Genomic DNA, 22,031 nt, shown 5'->3' with positions numbered 1-22,031 from the left:
AACTGCAGTGCAAGGAAAGCCTGTTGAATTATTCCTGCTATAAACCATGTAAACAAATATAACTTTGATCCACAGATTTCCATTATGTAGTTTTCTGGATCAGTATGCTTGTTAACTGGCTAGAAAATATGAGACTTGGGTTAGATTTTATTTACTAAACCACGTGCTGCTTCAAGGATGACTAGTCGACTTTAACTCTGGCATATTTTAATAGTAAAACAATGCAGTAACAGTAAAAATAATATATGAAGAGCATTCATTGATAGGTCCTTTTGTTTGTAAAGAAACACTAAAACTTTGTTTTTTGTCCCTTATATCATAATTACAGCTTCTTATAGAGTATCTGATTTTGCTTTTTTCTTTTGTGGTTATGTTACACTTTCACTTTGGTAATGGCTTTTATTGAACCATTTATTTATTTTTGCTTTAATTTTGTCTATTTTTAGATAATGTTTTTATATCAGCATTTCCCAAAGCATACCCACAGGATGTTAATAGGCTGGATTAAATAAAGTGAAAAGGTTTCTTTCACTGCAGGATAAGTCATTTTTTAACTAGTATATGTAACAGCAATATGTTTGATTATTCTGTTGTACTGATTTCTCATTGCGTACTATTTTGTCCTATACTATTATTAAAACAGCAGTTCTATTTTCGTTTTTCTTGGAATCACACAAGATCAGTAGATATTTAAGTCATTTAAGAAAGTCCTCAGACTTTGTAATATGTAAATATAGCCAAGGGGGTCTGATTTTAATTATTGGAAACTAAATTTTTTTCTCCTCAATTATTTATCTTTAGAAAAGTAAATTATCTCAGTTGGTGTTTTTATGGGATTAGAAAACGTAAAACGCTTTCTGGTTCTATGCCTTGTGGGAGTTTTGAACAGTCTTACCATGAAACAAGTATCTATAAGCCACTTTCTGTAGCCTGAGTGTTCAGACTGCAAGAATGTGGAAGCATTTTGGTGGAGAGACCTTGTCAGATTGAAAAGCTGTGAGATCATGGTGGGGTCAGGAATTTGGGAGTCTGACTGTTGATTCCTAAACTGATAGAGACAATTTAAGAGAAGAAAGAGAGAAACTTGAAAGATTGAGACAGATTTTGCTTGAGATAATTACGTATTTTCCTTTGAAGTTTTGAAGATTTCTTGGCTTGAGTAAAACTTACTATTGCTAATAAAGCTGATGTTAAGAGAAGCCCTAAGTTTTTATGAAAGGTGAAAGTAGATAAGGAAGAACCTCTAACTTTAAAAGCCCTTGAAAATTCTCCACAGTAATCCACCAAAATCACTGTACTGTGCTGTCTTTGACCAAGGTATGCTTTAATTAAACTTGCTTTTTCCAGGTCTCAGCATTCACAATATTAAGAGGACTCTGGAAATTGCTCTGCATCTATCTTTAAAGTTTTTTAAAGTTTCATTTTATGTTGTTTATTAGAAAATGTGATTTCTATGTTTTTTGTTTTGTTTTAACGAATTGTAGGTTGGTTATATATTGTTTGAATTTACTTTAACCATGATAATATAATTTTTTCTGGGGATTAGTATGTTTTATAACTTCTAGAACAGTTAAAGGCTCCCTGGCCTCGGTTACAAGATCATGGTTTTGACTCATGACATTTATTAACTTGGACCATTTAGTTAGGGTGAGCAGTTGATTACCAGTTGGTTTAAAAAAATGCAGTAAGGGTGGGATTGGGGAAATGGTTGAAAAAACAAAAACAGAGTAGTCCAGGATGTTATAGATAATAAATCATTCAGATCAAGATTTAAACAGAAAAAAAAATTTTTTTTCTACTCCTGCATTGAAGTTAAAATAGATCCTATCACCTGGGAAAGGGCTTATGCAATTTTTTTTTTTTTTAATAAGGCTTTTACTATCTCCCTCTCCTTTTTTGTCCCTTTATAGAACTAAATATGTTTGGCTTTCTAAATATGTTGCTAGACTAAAATTAGCCTGTAGTGATTTGGCCACTATATAATATTCAAGGAAAGGAAATATGGTAAGTGGGCACACAACTCCCCTAAATGTGTGTGGATCTGATGATAATACATCCCAGTTTGCCTGGGGATAGTCTCCTTTTCATCTGTTATTTGTGTGTAATTACTAATCACTCTCCATTTTACTCTCAAAGGTGTTCTGGTTTGGGTGGTAGATGTTTATGGATATTTTGTAATTTGATGAATGATTTGATGAATATCAGCAGTGATATTACCTATATATGCAATAATTGTCTGATTTTCTTCCTCCTCGAAGCTTCTCTGAGGTTCTTCTTTGGGCCTTACCATCACTGTTACTTCTATTGATTTAATCTATGCTATCTCTTCCATGCGTATTTCCATAACCTATTTGGTACCACTCTTACACTGGAGTTCAAATTGTGGTATTGAATAAATAAAATGGCACTATGGTCAATAAGTAGAATTAGTGGGGCCCTTTTTGGCCTGGTAAAAATTGAAATTCTGGGCAGTTGCTACTATTTGCAGTGGTGAAATAATGAAAAGGAAGATAAAAGGGAAAGGAGAGATTGGGGAGATTGGGCAGAAAGTGAAAAAAAAATTTTTTTTTTCTAAAACTAATTTTGTTCATATTTGTAAGTTTGTTATTGTGCATGGTGACTTGCTGGCATTTTATGCTGTTTGCCTTGCTGCTATAAATTTACTTCAGAAACTAAGAATTTAAAAATATTTTTTTATATTCTACTTTAATAAAATATTAAATCCTAAGCAAATTTATTTTTATTCCTATTTTGTATACTTTAACATGTTTATATTCAGAATGTAAAATGATGAGAATAATGTTTATATGATATTATTTTTAAATCATTAATATTTTTAGCCAGCTATTTATCATTTCATTGGCTATGAGGAATATCAGACCTGTGTAGTGAGATGAAATCCACTTAAACTGACTAGTAATTTTATAATTTTTCTTTCACAGGTCATGTAATGTTTGCAGAAATAAAAATGGAGAATGGAAAGTCAAAAGGCTGTGGAACAGTCAGATTTGACTCCCCAGAATCAGCTGAAAAAGCATGCAGAATAATGAATGGCATAAAAATCAGTGGCAGAGAAATCGATGTTCGCTTGGATCGTAATGCGTAATTTTAAACTGCGGTTGGAACATTCTTACATCTGTTTTGCTGAATCTCCTAGAAAAAGTCATTTTTTTTAGTAATACTGTATGCTTACAAAAGCTGTAAAAATGAACTTTTAAAACTCCCACCAGCTTTTAACAGTATAGTGTTAAATATACTGTGGTTTTTGTTAATCTCAAGTTTGGGTTTTTAAAGACAGCAAGTTGGTCATTCAGTTTAAATGAATGGTTATACTGTTTTTAATGAAATAAGCCATTTTTCTTGTTGTTACTTTCAGTACTACATAGTGGGATTTGTCCAAATTTCCTCAACTTTTATCAACTTACTGTAAGGTAAAACAGATGGTTTTTTCAAAACTTCCATTTTGTATATGTAATTGTCCTTGAAAAGAAAGGGCTCAGACAAATTAGGATGTGATTTTGGGTTGGTTTTAAATTACTTTTCTTTGGTGATGAAGAATTACTGTAAGTAAGTTTTAGATTCTAAAGTTCAGGATATTTTTTATTTGACTTAAATGAAGAAATGGAGTTTTCCTGCTCTTCCTTCTCCCATCATCCACATTTTCCACATAACCCTATTAATATCAACCTCCACAGCCCCTTATTTTATTATTTCCGATGATTCCAAGTTCATATAGAACCGATAATGTGGTAATCCCCAAGTATAATAATAGGCAGACTACTCCCAGCTTTCTGTCTAGTTTCCAGCCATTGAAGTGAACTGCTGAAAAAAGGAAAATAATAGAAATGTTGAGAGAGATGGTTATGTAAGTTAGTCCTCTGCTGTTCACTTCTACAGGAGCTGATGCATTTATAAATGCAGTTTTAATAAACCATGGAACACCTAGGCACAGCATATCAAACACATTGGATCCCACGATGTTAGACATAGCCATATCTCCTTTGCCTGCAAAACAAAACAAAACAAAAAAAAGCATGTTGTTAAAATGTGCACACCAATGCTGTATTTTTATTAATAAGCTTCATAAAAAAACACTGGAAATTTTTTTTGTTTGTTGGTTTTGGAAAATTGTTATTAGAACAAAAGTCTTACTGAATTTGTATTTTTTAATTTTGGGGGGGTTAGTATTTAAAGTCTTAACATTTATTTAATAATAATTATCTTTATTTATTAAACCATTTTTCAATAAGGTCTGTAGATTACTTGTTGCTTTTCATTCTCATTTAATATGGTTAATTATGATTTAATGCACATTTCAGATGAGTATTATTTGGGGGTTAGATTTAGTGAAGTTAATCTGCAATGAAATAGTAAACCCTTCCTCTTGAGTCACTCTTTTTTTTTTTCTTCAAAGTATGCTGAGGAAATTTTTTTTTTAATGTTTATTCATTTTTGAGAGATAGACTGAGCGAGGGGCGGGGCAGAGAGAGAGGGAGACAGAATCTGAAGCAGGCTCCAGGCTCCGAGCTGTCAGCACAGAGCCTGATGCGAGTCTCCAACTCACGAATCATGAGATCATGACCTGAGCTGAAGTCGGACGATTAACCGACTGAGCCACCCGGGTGCCCTGAGGAAATAAATATTTTTAAAGGTACTTTTGCTCAGTGTATTTCAGCCAGGTTTGAAGAATGGGCATTGCAGCACGAGGGACCTAGCTCTTACCTTTTCTTGCAACCAACACACTGGCAATCGTGTCTGGCAGGCTTGTTCCTGCTGCTAATAAAGTAAGGCCCATTACTGTGTCTGGAATTTCTAATGTTTCCCCTATAATAAACATAGATACTACAAGTTACAAATCTTATAGATTCAATAACCATTCTCTGCAGTTATTTCAGATATTTCCTTCCTGAACAAAAAGAAAATAGACACATTTAGATTTCACAACCAATATGTACTTAGATTTCAGCTAGAAAAATATTTGAATAAGACTGGTAAATTGGGTAATACAGGTAGTACAGATTTTTAATGATAGATATCTAAAGATATTTAATAGACAAAATTCTACTAAGGAATAATTCCCCTGCCTGATAATGCCTACCAAAGGTTTGGATGTTCATTATTAACTGATCAAGGTTGTTGCTTAATATATGCTAATGATAAGATTGGTTATTTTCTCTTTTGCAAAGCATTTTCTTAAAGTGGTCAGAATTAAACAAGTTGTTTATAGCTATTTTTAACCTATAAATGTGTTAACATGGTACACATTTTTTAGGTCCTACTTTGGTGATATACCTTAAACAAAGGAAAACAAAAATCGGGTTCTACCTGAATCTTCCTAACATCATGTTCCCGATTTATTAATCCTTCTGTTAAGTTTGATGTCAGTGCAGCATTTTCCAGAAATGTGTTCAGAAACAGAATCAGAGGGAAGTTAAATAAAAAAACATGTAACTCCTCTTTTAATGTTGCAATTGAATACTTACCTTAAAGTCTTTTTCTTAAAATGTCAATTAAAAGTACTTTAAGTAGCTGTTTATTGCATGCTTTATATATTGACATTGGAATTATAGTTGGTTGTTAATTTTTGTTACTGGTTTGCCAGAGTTCATATGTACATAAATAACACTAATATTTATCATCTTGGGGGCTGTTCTATGATCTGTTACTTGATTTTGCTCTTTTCCTGATTTCCTATTGTTAAGTATATTCTGGCTGAGAAAATTTGGAGAGATTTAATATGCAAGCTAATTGGACTTTTTCATCCTTGTCATTAAAAGAAAAGAAATACTCTGCTCTTTGCTAGCATGCTATTCTAAGTCATACATTAATTTGGGGAAAGTCAGAGATCGGCAAGCTTTTTTTGTAAAGGGCCATGTAGTAATTATTTTAGGCAATGCAGGCTATATGGTTTCTGTTGCAAATATTCACCTCTGCCATTTCAGTGTGAGAACATCCACAGATAATATATAATGATTGGGTGTGATTATGTTCAGTAAAACTTAATGAGCAAAAACAGGAGTCTTGACAGTTTGGGCACACAGACCATAGTTTGCTCACCTCTGATATGTTCATTTGGGTTAACCTTTCTGGGAGAAATCCTTGATTTTTTTTTTTCCTATGTTTATATTCAGTGTTTTTCTTTTGGAGTTCTCTGAAACTAGAGCTGATTATGGCCAGCGGTAATATTTAAATTTTAATCATGAAGGTAGTAGAAACCTAAACTTAAATTTTATTTTACGTACTTTTTACCCATTTCGTAGTTGGTTTGTATTGCCATATCCAAAAGCAAAGTGAAATGTAATCCAGTTAAACAGTGAACATGCACTGTTTTCTCAAAATATTGTCCCTTTGCTATATTTTTCATTGTGGAGTAGAATTCAGTGGATAGAGCATATTGTAGACCCCATACAATGTGATTTAATTATTAGCATAATAGGAGGACATCCTGTGTACTTGATTTCATTTATAAGAAGATCCCTTGACTTGTAACTCTAGGCTGTATAATATTTGAGAATATAGTTGGTATGTAATACACAACTTACAAACCCCTGAATGATCTTGCTGGTATATTAATATTTAATCTTTTTGTAAATAGCAGTTATCTTTAGTCTTTGTGGAAAGAGAAATTCCTCCTTAGCTAGACTTTTAGTGAATATAAGCAGTTCTTCTGTGAAACTGATTATTTTCTTTTTTAAATTGTGCTCTTGTACTAAAGATACATACCAGTTATTGTGACCATCCAAACCAGGATATATGTAAATGCGGATATCCATAGTGCCGACACGAAAAAGGTTATCATAAAGTAATTTTTCCAAAACTTTCTTCTACAATCTGGTGTGGTTAGAAAAAGTAAGGTAATGATAGGAAGGGATAGTACCCAAAAAATTCTTTTTAAGTCTGCTTCAGGCATGTTGAAAACACTTGGTGGATCTGTTGAGGAAAAAATAAATGATTTTGAGTTTTCTCAAATGGCCAATTAAGTTGGAAATGTCCATTTAGAAAGCTATATTGAAATAAATTAGCTGTATCAGTTTCTAAGAGGCTATTTAAAACATTTGAATACCTCATTACTGATATTGCTGGCAAAAAGGAACTAATTGAGACTTTAGGGCAGACAGTATAAAATGCGATACTCAGCATTTCTTGATTTGGGACCTAAAAATCCATCAAAATATCTTGGATCATTCAGTAAATGTATTAGACATAATGCTTATTAAGTGTCAGTTGGACTTCTCTTGGTTTTCTACAATATGAATGGTTTTTAGTAACTTTTTTTGCTTATGGGTCTAACTTGCCTTCTACCTATTATAGCTAATATAGTTGTCTCTGTCCTCCAGTATTGATGATGTCTCTAGCCTGCCCTGTGTATCAGATAATGCATACTTACGATGTATAAAACAATTATAGCATAATATTTTTATTAAGTTGAATATTCCATTCTAAATATCATTGTGATTTTTGGGGGGCTTCAAGTTTTCTTTCTTAACATTTATTTGTTAAACTTGGAATTCACTATAATTCTTAGGAAGAGCCTTTAAGAAAATAGGAACTAGTATGGAATCTACAATATAACTTATAAAACTTGAGTATGTTCTTTTATTTAATTTGTTTTGTTAAGTTAGTGGAAGACAATAATATATTGGATAAAAATAAGAGTTCACTTTAAAATTATTTAAAATTTGCATGGCATTTACAAAATAATGTACTATATTGTAATGTACCATAATAATGTAGCCATGTATTGGATCAAATTACATTACAACTAATGCCAGTAAAATAACTCATGAAAAAATTTGCAAAGCTTCAGCCAATGGACCATTAAATAATATTAGATATAATTTTAGTGTAATGAAAAGATTCTTTTGGTTCTTTTGAATTTCTTGTTAAAAAATTTAACTTAGCAATATGCCACTTGCACCTGAATGTCTAGAAACTAATTTTTATAAGAAGGGGAAATGTCATGTTGTAATTTTTTTAGGTAGTAAATTAGAATAGCTTCCTAATGTACTTAGGTAAATTTAGAATCTGTTTCATACAACCACTTTGTAGAAAACTAATGCATAAATTTCTGTTTCTGGCCCTAGATGAACTTCTACTAAACGCATTTATCCACATGTTCTGCAACTGCTTCAGGTGACATTTTAAAACTGGTTTTTCGCACACCAGCACTTTTTCCAAAATTCCAAATTTTTGTAAGTGGTGTTCCCCTTTTCTCAATCAGTCATGAATGAAGCCTCAGAATTTCCTCTGCTCCCTTTTCTGACCTGTACAGTCTTTCAGTTGCCCTACCTTGGTGATGCTTCCTCTGCATTGTCTCTTTTATTCCTACTCCTTTGCTCTGTCCAGGCACCTACCAAACACACCAGCTGTTTTAGTGGCTTCTTACAGACCTCCATTTCTTTTATCCTCTGATTGCCCTGCTCAGAAACCTGCAAAGATTTACATACTAGCATATAAGGCTCGCCTGTTCTTTACTATCAACCTTTAATCTGCTTCTTTAATGTATACATTCTGTGCTCCAGGTATGCAAGTTCTTGACCAGGCCTTTTGCTCATATTAATTCGTTGGCCATCAGTTTATCGAATATACTTTACTTTTACTTCTATGTTATTTACATAACAGACTTCTGTAACTGTTAATTATTGGTAATAAATCAGGCCATCAGTTAAAATCTGATCTATTCCACAAGGCTTAGTTTAAATGCTGCCTTCTCTGTGGTTATCTTTCCTAGCTTTTATACAAATTTTATACAGTCTGTCCCATTTAGAAACTACAGTTGTACTTTATTTTCTCCCCTTTATAGTACTTAAACCTTCGTATTCTAGCTATTTTCTTTTTTCTCTACAGTACTGGAAGATTCTTAAGGATAGGGACCACCTCTTCATCATGTCTGAATATCCACAGTGTCTTTTACATAAAAAGTATATAGTAATTGCTGAATCAAAATGAGACAAGTTTTTCTAGTGAGTAGATTTAATAGTGGGCATGATGTGCTTATTACCTTCAGAAACCTGACTAAGACCATGTAAACTTAAAGGAAGCTGAGAGTAGCCAGAATCGTCATGAAAAATCCCACTGTCCGTTCTTGATTGCCGACGGATGAGTGGCTGACCCTCGTCTTCCCATCCCATCAGTGGTTCTTGCTCACTTCTCCTCTCCGTAGTTTCGGCAAGACAAGTGCAGCAAGGGCTGAATTTCTTTATAATATATTGGTTAACTTTAATGTCAAAACACAGCACCAAAACATATAATCCATATATCAAAAGCAGTAAAGTTCCTTCATACCTATAAATTAGAGAAATTTGTCTATTTTAAAATAAAAACACAAAGGTTTTGTAGAGCTAGTAGTTTGGGGGCAGTATCTGCTTAATAATTTTCCAACACAGCAATAAAACAAGCAAGTAATATTTCTAGGTGTATTTTGGTTTTATAGTTGTGTCCAAACTTGGCCACAGCATTATTACAAATTTATGCATAAAAGCTTGGCATTCATTTCTATATTTCAAATAAAACCAAGGATTCTAAATTCATTGTCTTCATTTATACTTTACAAATTATAGGCATAAAAAATGCTTTGAAAATAAAAATTGTAGACTTTCAAAATAAAAGTTAAACTAGTGAATAGTGATGGGAATTCTCCATCTCAGTTCATTGACAGCATGCATTCCTCAAAATATACAGTATTATAAAAGAATATGGTTTATCTGTTAGTTCATTTCAACTGTGTCTATTCAAATCTGGTGTAAGAATTTTGTGTAAACTATTCAGAATATATAAGGCTTTGGGACTTTTCAGTTTACAGGGGTTTTTTTCATTTTTTGTTTTTTTTTGTTTTTTTTTTTTGATACAACTAAATTCGGCTTGTAGTCACAAGACAATAAGGATATTTAAAAAATGAAATTACATCATAGGCACTAAAGAACTGTTGTCCCATACTCTGGTCTCCTAAAGAGTTGTGATTAGGTAATACCACTACATTTGAACCTTTCATTTACCTTTTATTTTATAGCCAGTGAAGCTCTGCTACACTGAAAGCACAGAATTCTTGTTTTCCCTAATAGAGGGAGCATAGGTTTGGATACTCTTAAAGTTATTGTCATTGTCCCTTTAGAGACAATCATTAGGACAGTCATTGTCACTTTAAAGATAACTGCTGAGTTCCAGAAGGATCCCTACTATAGCCAATAGGCTTTCTTTGGGAGACAGACTAGATTTCAGGGTGATTCATTTAGAAATTCTGCTCCCTGCAAGATTTTAAGTTTCTTGTCTGCAGGTCTTATGCAGGGTTGCTAAGTTGTAATACTCCAGAAAGTTGTAAAACTCCAGTTGTAATACTCCAGAAAGGTGCCATTTACATTGTTTTCTATTTTTCTGGTATCCTGTAGCATTATGCAGTGCACAGTCTATATGGCTGTGCATTTTACATTCCTCTCCATCCCTTGTGACTCCTAGCATAGTGATAAACCCATAATAGATACCTGGTTCTTCTTAGTTGAAAAAGTTATCAGCTGTCCACTGAGTCACCCTCTTTTTCATTTTCTTGCAACAGCAAGACACTGGGAGGTAAAGCAAACAATTGCTAATACCTATATATTGTTGATTCTTAGAGGAAGAAGGCTATAGTTGTTGCTAAATGAACATCAGAGAGAGAGTTGGAAGAATTTAAAGATTTTAAAATTTACTTCCTCCGTCATTTCTCTCCGGTCTTGTGACTATGACCACTTCTAACCTAGGCAAGGCAAACCACCCAGTAGAAGAAAAGACCCAACTGCTGGGGCTTTAATTGACAACAAAAGGGGAGACTGAACAGGCTGAGGGGTGAAGGAAGGGTGGTAATGTCCAGTGATTAGTGAGACAAGGAGACTCACATGACTGGAGAACTTTCAAAGGGAAAACCCAACCAGCACCTGTGATGAGGAAGTTAGCTCAGAGGCATGTGGGAAAATGGTACCAAAGTGGTAGGTAATTGAGAAGTGACTGAAATAACATTTCCGAAAAAGAGATGTTGCTAAACCATTGGAATTTCATAAAAACCCTCTCTGTAATTGTGTTTTCCATAAGAGTAATGATCATTTCAAGCTTACCAGTAAACTTGGTTGTCGAATATTATGCCAAGAACTGCAGCTACACTAATTGCATATGCTGCACAGTCTCTGAATAAGGGCCAACATGATAGCGTTGAGGCCTGTAAAATGATAATTTACTGTTTCCATTACAGTGTAACTTCAAGTACATGCTTAGCACAGTACTAAAACTATATGTTTGTTGCTAAATATTGTAACCTTTTGCATTTTGCTTAGAGAAGGAATTTTAAGAAAAATGGTGTTTCAGAACCTACTCTGGTTTTCATAAATTTGACCAAGAGCTATTTGTGGGTTAACTTTAAATGAAAGACATGTTTTTCTACTGATTAATAAATTTGATTGAACACATTACTAGTGCCTTGTTTGTTCTAGACCATAAACCATTTTTGTAATGTGTCAAGACAATAAATCTGTGGAGTAAAGTTGTTTTACATACCACATTAGATAGTAAGCCACAAGCTGCACAGATGCCAAAGAGGTTATACATTGCAGATCCAAGAATGGTGCTAATGCCAATGTCTCCCTTTGTGATAAATACACCTACGAGCAAGGTAATTGCTACATTAGTGCTACCAGACTTGAAGAAGATAAAATCACATTGAGTAAGCAAAAAGTAAAAGGAGCGATATTTACCCAGGAAAGCAGTAACCAGCTCAGGAGCTGAACTACCGGCTGCCATAAAAGTTGCACCTGCAACATCCTGAGACAGTCCAAGGGCTGCAGACAAATGAAATTATGTGAAAGTGACAAAGGGAATGTCTCTATAAACATTCAAATCTATAGCTTCACAGAAAAGCACTAACCGTGACTTAAACTGGAAAAATAAAGCATGCAGGTTAAAAAATTAGAGGAACCCAGTCTTGCTCTCTCTATGAATCCATTACTTAATGCTTCCTTAGAAGGGGAGAGAAGGCCAGAGACCACGGGAGCTATACTGCAACTCCGTGTTCTGAATGCCAAGATGCAGGGTTTTGTGGGACCCAGAAAGAACTTCCTTTCTAGCTGGGGGGCTGTAGGTGTATGGCAACAGCCAGACTTCTTTAAAATAGTACTGTCAACAGTGCTCCTGTACAAGTTGATGAAACTGAAGTATCTCAGGAGTCCTAATCCAATTTGAAAGAGGAGAAAAAACGAATATTGGTAGTTTTTAAGATTTGTAAGTGAAGCTGAATTAGGATTATTCACAAATTGGCAATTTCAACTGTGTCAATACAAATGAGAGGAAATTAGTTCACTAAAAACCAAATAAGAATTACTTTTGTATAATTACAGTCTTATTGATTTAAAACCTACAACCATTAAAATTTTAGAGTAGTAAGCCCAAGAAAATACTAGTATTCAAATCGTTTGTGTATATCCCCGAGACTTGCAAGCACATCCACTGTCTTCAGTGATGAGATGAAGGGTCTTAGGAAGTTTTTGGCTCTTTCAATTTTAGAACTAAGGGATCTACTATGGGAAGGAGAAGAGAAAGTCATGTTGAAAAGACTACCTTGTTTTGGGAAGGCTGAGACAAGGTTGCATCAGAAATCCCCAACTAGGTTTTACTGGTACATTACGAAGTAGCCTATGGAAGTAGCATGCTTTTTTATTCTTGGTGTGGCAGATTGTATTTTACAAAAATAACTACAGTATTTGTGTCCTGGTGATTTTCCAGAACCTTTCCATTCCCTGCCTCTCACCCCCCCCCCCCCCCCCACAAAAGTGGAGTTTATGTCTCCCCCTGTGACCACTTTGACTAACTATGGCAGAGCCATAATATTTCTGAGGCTGGGACATAAAAGGTGACAAAACTTCTTTATGGTTCTCTCTAGGGACCTTTGCCTTAGAGCCCTGAACCACCACACAAAACCCCAGCCACCGTGAAACTCCTGTACTGGAGATACCTCATGAAGAGCCCATACAGAAATAAGAGGTGCCTGAGGAACCCCTACTAGTTCAGCCCCCAAATTTTGAATCTCCCCATCCCAGGCACCAGACATGTGAAAGAGAGGCAGCTTTCAGATAATTCCAGCCTTGTCTTCTGACTATAACTGCATGAGATACATCAAGCTGGAACTAACAGCTGAGCCCAGGAAACCCTCGCATCTGTGAGAGGTAATACCATGATAGTTTTTTTAAGCCACTGGTTTTGGGGTGATTTTTTAAGCAGCCATTGATAGTTAAAACACCTGGCTATTGTTGTACTTACTGAGTACCTACTATGTCAGATGCTTTTTTAAGTGCTCGGAATGTGGCAGAAAAAAAAAAAAAAGACCAATGTTTCTGTTCCCGTGGAGCTTTTTTCTAGGGAAAAGAAACAGACAAGATAAGCAAAATATGTGTTATGTTAGAAATAGCAGGAAGCAAAAGCAGGGAGTGGGGAGCATATAGAATGTCATGAAGAAAGGACTGTAATTTTAGATTGGGTAGCCAGAAAGGCCTTTGTGGAGAAGGTAAATTAAAAGTTTTCAAGTGAGAAAGCTAGGCACATATGTAGAGGCAGACTTCACTTTACTGTGCTCCACAGATACGTGTTTTCTACACATTGAAGGTTTGTGGCAACCCTGTGTCAAGTGTATCTGTGCCTTTTTTCCAACATCATTTGCTAATGTCATGTGTCTATATCACATTCTGATAATTTTCTCAATATTTCAAACTTTTCCCTTAGTATATTGTGTTACGCGGATCTGTGATCTTGGATGTTACTCTTGAAACTGTTGGGGTTGCCATGAACTGCACTCAGATAAGACAGCAAACTTAACTGATAAATACTGTATGTGTTCTGACTACTCCCCCGCCTGGCTGTTCTCCTTTTTCTTTCCCTCTCCTAGGCCTCCCTATTCCCTGAGACACAATACTGAAATTAGGCCAATGAATAACCAACCCTACAGTGGCCTCTAAATGTTCAAGAGAAAAGAAGAGTTGCAAATCTTTCACTTTAAATCAAAAGCTGGAAATAATTCAGCTTAGTGAGGAAGACATGTTTTAAGCAGAGATTGGCCAAAAGCTAGGTAGGCCTCTTGTAGCAAACAGTAGCCAAATTGTGACTGCAAAGGAAAAGTTCTTGAAGGAAATTACAAGTGCTATTCCAGTAAACACACAGAAGGTGAGAAAGCAAAAACATCCTTATAGCTAATATAGAGGAGATTTTAGTGGTCTGAATAGAAGATCCAACCAGCTACAACATTCCTTCCAGCCAAAGCCTAATCCAGAAGAAGGTCTCTCTTTAAGTCAATGAAGGCTGAGAGGGGTGAGTGAGGAAGCTGCAGAAGAAGTTTGAAGCTAGCAGAGATTGGTTCATGTGATTTAAGGAAAGAAGTCACCTCCATGACATAAAAGTGCAAGGGGAAGCAGCAAGTGCTGATATAGAAGCTGAAGCAAGTTATCCAGAAGAGCTAGCTAAGATCATTAATGAAGATGGCGAAACAATAGATTTTCGATGTAGACAAAACAGTATTCTATCGGGAAAAAGGTGCCATCTAGGACTTTCATAGCTAGAGAAGACGAGCCAATGTCTTGCTTCAAGCCTTCAAAGGACAGGCTTTTGTTAGGAGCTCATGCAGCTGGTGACTTTAACTTGAAGTCAATGCTCATTGGCCATTCTGAAAATCCAAGGCCCTTAAGAATTATGCTAACTCTATTCTGCCTGTGCTCGATAAATGGAACAATAAAGCATAGATGACAGTATATTTATGTACAACATGGTTTATTAAATGTCTTAAGACCACTGTTCAGACCTGCTGCTCAAAAAGAAGATTCCTTTCAAAATATGACTGCTCATGGACAATGCACCTGGTCACCCAAGAGCTCTATTAAGAGATGTATGATAAGATTAATGCTGTTTTTATGCTAACACAACATTCATTCTGCAGCCCATGGATCACCATTCTAGATCCCATTAAGAACATTCACGATTCATGGGAAAACCATCAAAATATCAACAGAAGAGGAGTTTGAAAGAATTTGATTCCAACTCTCATGAATGATTTTGAGGGTTTCAAGACTTTAGTGGAGGAAGTAACTGTAGATGTGGTAGAAATAGCAAGAGAACTGGAATTCGAAGTGGAGCCTGAAGATGTGACCGAATGGCTGCCATCTCATGATAAAATTTGAGTGGGTGGGGAGTTGCTTCTTATGGATGACCAAAGAAAGTGGTTTCTTGAGACGGTGACGATGCTGTGAAGACTGTTGAAATGACAGCAGAGGAATTAGAATATCACACAAACTTCGCTGATAAAGCAATGACAGGGTTTGAGAGGATAGACTCCAATCTTTAAAGAAGTTCTAGTGTCAGTAAAAGGCTATCAAACAACACTGCATCCTACAGAGAAATTGGTCATGAAGAGTCAATCGATGTGGCAAAGTTCATTTTTGTCTTATTTTAAGAAATTGCCACATCACCCCAACCTTCAACAACCACCACCCCGATCAGTCAGCAGCCATCAACCTTGAGGCAAGACCCTCTACCAGCAAAAAAGATTATGATGCGCTGAAAGCTCAGATTCTGGTTAACATTAGGTGAAAGGTTAGATAAGGTAAAAGTTAATAGGTGGCTAGATCATGTAAGACTTGTGAATCCTAGCAAGGATTTTAGCTTTTATTTTGAAAGATATGGGAAGTGTGTGTGGAAAGTCATCCACCTCCTTCTTGCCAGTGATGCCAGCCCTAGTCATGAGGTTATTTGGTCTCAAGAGGCCTAACCAGCTCTATCTAGTCTGAGCTATTTTGCCACCTGTTAAGCCTCTGTTGTGAAAAGTCCTCTTAGGATATGTGGAATTATTCCTCACTATTTGCCTTTGGTCATGTTGCTTGATGAACAGGTTGCAGTGATGAATGAAGTCAGAGAAGTAATATTTTGTGCAACACAGTTCATAACATTTCCTTTGCTGGTTAGAGTCTATCTATCTATCTATCTATCTATCTATCTATCTATCTATCATCTATCTAGCTGACTCTGTGTAAGACCAATTGGCCATAAAATTTTAAAATAGAACATGATAAGACATATTGCTCTGTGCTTAACTTTGTTCATTTCAGGAATGAAGTAAATGATATCTTACATTCATAGTATACAATTCACTTTCATATACATTATTTAATAATCTCAATTATCCTCTGATATGAGTGGTGGTATTTCCATTTTACAGATGAGGAAACAGGCCCAGGAGGTTAAGTAACTCAGTTACATGGATAGTAAGGATCTTATATGTGAGAAGTTAGGGCATAAACTCCAAGTCTGTTGTTTCTAAATCCAATGCTATTTCTATTTCACCACAGAAACCTAATGTAAAAATGGCACTAAGGCAGGCCAATTATAACATGTTGGGCGACTCAGTTATTTTCTTTCCTGCCTCATGGCATGGGCATATAACTACCCCATTCTATTCTTTCCTAGGGCAAATGATAGTTAATGGGAGTCAGGGATACTTTGGAAGTTTTCCGGCATATTCCAGAGAATGTATAAATTTAGTGATATTGGATATTAGCATGAATTCTCTAATTAAATCAGGGCCTGATAATATGTGGATGAAGTTGCAAAAGAAAAAAATGCTTAATTTTGAACTAAATGTCCAAACTTGGTGCAGCTCAATAGTAAATGACCAATCTTTGCTTAACACTAGTTTAAGAATGCTTCATTAGAAAAATTCAGTCTCAGGAGGGAAAAGGTGATCTGTTGAGCTGTTTGTCACAAGGAAGGAAAATAAGTGACCCTTTTGAACACTTTCACTATCAAAAGGTAGTAACAAAAAAGCGTGTTGCTATTCATTGGGCTCTAATTGAGTTATGAAAGGAAAGGTTCTGTAATGATGGATGTATAAAACTTCAAAGATATTTTAACAAGTCATATCTTAAGGTTCTAAGCATATTTTGTAAAATGGTTTATACCTTTGAACTTTAGAATAGACTGACTTTGTCTTCGCTGACCTTTGGGTAGCATTTCTCTCTGCGATAGTTTATTATTAAAGATAAATTGTTCTGGTTTTTTTCCCCCCAGAGCTATTACTTTTTTCCTCTTTATTACTCTAAAGGAATAATCACATTTCCTTCAGGATATAGGAGAACTGTTCAAGGTGAGTTTTCTTTATAGGTTTAGATATCATTACATTGTTTATATAAAGTGCAACTTTATGATAATGACCTGTGGTCTATGGGGACCACAACTTAAACCAAAATTCATCAGACTTGTTCTTACACATGTTCTCTTCTCTGATGCTATGTTGAAAAGCTTATGACAGCTTTTTAAAACTCTCTTCTGGAAAGATAATATAGTGGGAAGAGTTTTAAACTAAAATGGAAACCTGTATTCTGGCCCTGCCTGTACTTAATATGGGATTTTAGACACGTTATTCAGACAAGCCTTACATTTTGCCATCTGTAAAATGGAGTGTTGGACTACATACTCTTTGAGGCCTCTTCTAATTTTGTCAATTTTTGTCAAAATGTAGGATATGGATTCTATGCTTTTAGACTCTATGCCACTTTTTATTGTTAAATAAATTTATAATAAAAAAACCTCCTACATTACTGAAAATTTAGGAGATAGTGTGGGAATATAGAAGGGGAAGAATCACTTACATGTTTACCATTGTGTTTTAACCACTGATATCATTTTAATGTATCTCCAGCCCTTTCACAATGCACATTTTAATAGTTATAAGCATAAGCTATATGTAATTTGGCATCCTCTAATAAAATTTTAGAAACTTTCCAGTGGCAGCAAATTTTCATGCTTTGTGAATGGATTAGAATGACCAATCAAAGGTCATTCAGACCCACCTCCAGTGACTGGGATGGTAGTCATCCTGAGTAGTTTTAATTTCGGTCCAGAATGAAGTGGGACAGCAAACCAAGGTGCTTTATGATTTGCAAAACTGTTCTAACATTAATTTCTTTTTTTTTTTTTTAATTTTTTTTTTTTTCCAACGTTTATTTATTTTTGGGACAGAAAGAGACAGAGCATGAACGGGGGAGGGGCAGAGAGAGAGGGAGACACAGAATCGGAAACAGGCTCCAGGCTCTGAGCCATCAGCCCAGAGCCCGACGCGGGGCTCGAACTCACGGACCGCAAGATCGTGACCTGGCTGAAGTCGGACGCTTAACCGACTGCGCCACCCAGGCGCCCCATAACATTAATTTCAAATATATTTTTAGATTTTTTTTGAGTACAGCTTTAACATCATAGGGATAAATGCCTAGCTTCCCAATGTACAACATATATATATATTCTGTGATGTTTTTAGCAATAAATAAAGACATTTTGATTTCTTTATAGTTACCACCTCATATTTTGTCTGAGCTATGAGGGAATAAATTCTGAAACCCTGTGTAATGCTTTTAAAGACCTAATTCCACTTATGAGGACTCCCTCCAACCTCCAATCTACTGTCTATAACATTATAGCGATTTTCCCCCTGGCCTAAGCTTATCATATAATGCATGTATAAGACACTTTATATCCAAACCTCACAAATACCTCAGTTTTGGCTCCATAACTTGCCCAAGGTCACATAGATAGTAATTGCAGAGACGGGATAGACACCTAGATCTTTTTTACTTTCAAAAGCTACTCTTTCAGCTATCCATGTAGGTAAAGCAAAGACATTAATGCATGGCTTTATTATTATTGTTATTATTACTATTACTATTATTATTGCTGCCTGTATATGCAATAGCATCTTGGTAATACCCAGACAACTTGGCAGTTATTCAGATCCATATACCTTGGGTAGATTTAGATGCAATCCAAGGGGACCACAACTTAGATCAGAGAAAAGAAACACAAAGAAGATGAATATGCTCTTAAGAGGAGGATGAATGCCTTTGTGGCAGGGAGAAAGCACGGTTCTTAGATTCTTTGTTCTTTGGGAAGGCTTGGCCTCTGTAAATTTCATGAGGATTAAGAATCAAACAATCCCCTGAAACTGTTGGCTATCCAAATGCCATACCCACGGAATTATTCAACTCCCTTTCACTTTTATCCATTTAGAACCAATTCCACCTGGAATTAAAACTCACATTTCTCTCTTATTGTCTATTTCTGAGACATAACGTTGCAGTTGAACATGGGCAAACATGGTTCAAAGCAGAGTGAATAAAAAAAACCCTTTTGATAACAAATTAGATATTTTATTTAAGTATGTTTCCCCAACACCTTATTGAGATCATTTTCACTTAAGACATGGGCGCCTGGCTGGCTCAGTCGGCTGAGCACCCGACTCAGGTCATAATCTCATGGTTCGTGGGTTTGAGCCCCATGTCAGGCTCTGTGCTGACAGCTCAGAGCCTGGAATCAGCTTTGGATTCTGTGTCTATCTCTGTCCCTCCTCTGCTCATACTCTCTCTCTCTCAAAATAAATAAATAGACATTTAAATTATGTCAGGGTCTGTGCTGGCAGCTCAGAGCCTGGAGCCTGCTTCAGATTCTGTGTCTCCTTCCCTTTCTTCCCCTCCCCAACTAGCACGTGCTCTCTCTCTCTCTCTCTCTCTCTCTCTCAGAAATAAAGGAACATTAAAAAAAAAAAAGATGTTATACCTCAAAGGGTCAGCATGGTGGAGGAATTAGAATTCCTAACTGAGTAGTATATTAGTGTAACATTTAAAAAGACAAGTGTCGGCGACACCTGGGTGGCTCAGTTGGTTAAGCGTCTGGCTTTGGCTCAGGTCATGATCTAACGGTTGAGGAGTTCAAGCCCCAAGTCGGGCTCTGCGCTGACAGCTCAGAGCCTGGAGCCTGCTTCGGATTCTGTGTCTCCTTCTCTCTCTGCCCCTCCCGGACTCATGCTCTGTGTCTCTTTGTCTCTCAATAATAAATAAACTTTAAAAAATAAATAAATAAAAAGACAAGTGTCTTAGCCAGCTCATTGTGGACTTTGGGCTATATCAAGTGACCAATTGTAGGGGGTCCTCAGTTTTCTACGAAGTTAGCTTGAGAAAAAGTAAAGAAAACTACTGTAAACAGTGGCTAAACAACTCTCAGAGACCCCTACTACATATCAAAAGTAGACATAAAAAGGATTTATTTTGGCTTTATGCTTAATGTTTGTGTTTCTAAAACCAAACTGCTTATAGAGATGAGATCTAATAGTCTTATCTGGGCTATAATTTAATATGGTTTCTATTATATTTTTAATTTATATAATATTAATTTATATTTAAGTTAAATATTAAATATACTTTAAAGATATCACTTTTTAAAAAAGAAAGGGTCACTAAAGATTGAATAAAATCGTATGGATTTTAATGTAAAAGAAATAAAAGGAACCCTAGACAGAATATTCCAGAGATATTTGAAGTATCATTTAAAGTTGTTACATGGATTATTAGATTAGATAAAAGAATGGGTTTCATAAACGTACTTTCTCTTGCTTTTATTTGCCTTAAACTTGGTTTTCAAGGTCTAGCAGATGCACTCTAGATTTGATATTTGCCCCAAACATATCCATATTGACTTTGATCACTCACCTTCTGCACTTTCATTTTTGCTGAGTAAAGAATTATAATCTCTGTAGTCTGTTCTTTTTTTTTTTAATGTTTATTTGTTTTCAAGAGAGAAACAGTGAGAGCCAGGGAGGGGCAGAGAGAGAGAGTGAGAGAGGGAAGGAGACAAAGAATCTGAAACAGGCTCCAGGCTCTGAGCTGTCAGCACAGAGCCCGATGTAGGGCTCAAACTCATGAACCATGAGATCATGCAGTATTGTGACAGACCATCCAACAAGTATACCATAGAGCTTTTGGAAGAAAGAAGAAACCCCAAGCAAACAGTACCAGATGTGACTAGCTTTACAAACCAAGCATGGGAATTTTAGTCAGTTTCATAAGTCAGGCTTACATGAATGAACAGAGACCACAAAGACCACCCCCCCCCTTTCTTCCTTGTCCTCATTTGGAACCTGTCTGTTTCTGTCTCTGTCTCTGTCTCTGTCTCACACACACCTCAGTGTATCCACCCAACTCCAGGTCTAGGGTAGCACAACTGGTGGGTATAAGGGAGCTCCCTTAAGATTATTCTTTACCCCATTACCTCTAGCTCCCTTGATCTCAGATAATATTCCACCTCTGATGACATCGTTTATAACCCCTTCCCCTGAATCCTTAATTCTATTTCCCAATTCAGAAACCGGGTCTTATCTCTGAAGGTAAAATGCTCTGGACACTAGAGTGTGATTTTTATTCCCTCTATGATGTGGATTAATTTCACTTCATTCCTCTATGTTCAATGAATCATCATTAGCCTCTTATCCGAGAGAACCTCAGTGGATATAAAAGAAAATGGGATTCGAGGAAGAGGGCACAGGAACAGCATTTCCATATTGGTGCTACAGAGTAAAGATGACAGCAAAATGTCTCGGGTTGTCTAACAAGAGGTATGTGTTGAGGATGGGGTGGGGAGGAGAGTTTGTGTGGCTTCTGTGATCATAAGTAGATCAAGGAGAAAGAAAAGAGCCTTGCTGGAAGAAGCCTCCTGTGGTGGTGACTCTAGAGGAAAATGCCAGATCAACATAGATAGCTACAGACAGAAAAAGGGTCCAGGGTGGGTATCAGCAAGAGGCTCTGGCCTCTACCATGTCCTGCTCATCCTCTGCATGGAGAGTCCTGAGCCTATTCTATCTTCATCTGAAGACCTTTCCATTGACCAAACGAACTACTACTGGTGGCTTGAGGAGTGGGTAATGAGGTGATGGGGCTGGGGTGGGCCAGGGTCCTGTCAATTCTCCCATCATGTTCTAGGTTGGGACTTATAACATGCACCCTACAGAAAGTCATTGCAACCTATGTGATGATTTGGTTTCACAGTACCAGACTAAGATCTCATGGACATTCTAGACAACCAAAGGCTTAGGCCTCGGGGTCTAATTATTGTATTTGGCAAGTGTTTATAACACTAATTTACAACCTCCAATAAGTGGCTGAAAGTCTAAACTGATTTTTTTAAGCAATTCAGTGGATTCTCTTTATTTTGTAGTA

At 36.0% G+C, this 22,031-nt stretch overlaps 2 protein-coding genes across 3 annotated transcripts in view; one reads left to right on the top strand and one right to left on the bottom strand.

Moving 5' to 3' along the window:
* MYEF2 (myelin expression factor 2) overlaps window positions 1-11,432 on the top strand; it is a 39,526-nt gene extending 28,094 nt beyond the window's left edge. For both annotated transcript variants that reach the window (XM_025919617.2, XM_025919616.2), the window contains one exon: window positions 2,943-11,432. In XM_025919617.2, the coding sequence (XP_025775402.1) occupies window positions 2,943-3,106 (164 nt within the window). In that variant the 3' untranslated portion in view covers window positions 3,107-11,432. The remainder of the gene's footprint in view (window positions 1-2,942) is intronic.
* Window positions 191-22,031, bottom strand: part of SLC24A5 (solute carrier family 24 member 5) — a 30,132-nt gene continuing 8,291 nt past the window's right edge. Inside the window, exons 3-9 of the mRNA XM_025919842.2 lie at window positions 11,718-11,801; window positions 11,521-11,624; window positions 11,085-11,185; window positions 9,002-9,285; window positions 6,724-6,930; window positions 4,723-4,824; window positions 191-4,005 (exon numbers count right to left, since the gene is read on the bottom strand). Of these exons, the coding sequence (XP_025775627.1) occupies window positions 3,683-4,005; window positions 4,723-4,824; window positions 6,724-6,930; window positions 9,002-9,285; window positions 11,085-11,185; window positions 11,521-11,624; window positions 11,718-11,801 (1,205 nt within the window). The 3' untranslated portion in view covers window positions 191-3,682. The remainder of the gene's footprint in view (window positions 4,006-4,722; window positions 4,825-6,723; window positions 6,931-9,001; window positions 9,286-11,084; window positions 11,186-11,520; window positions 11,625-11,717; window positions 11,802-22,031) is intronic.

This window comes from Puma concolor, chromosome B3 (genome assembly GCF_028749965.1).
Source record: "Puma concolor isolate L17-30 chromosome B3, mPumCon1.1.hap2, whole genome shotgun sequence".
Taxonomy (NCBI): Eukaryota; Metazoa; Chordata; class Mammalia; order Carnivora; family Felidae; genus Puma; species Puma concolor.
The sequence above is the reverse complement of the archived record's forward strand: the minus strand, read 5'-3'. Positions and strand labels throughout refer to the sequence as shown.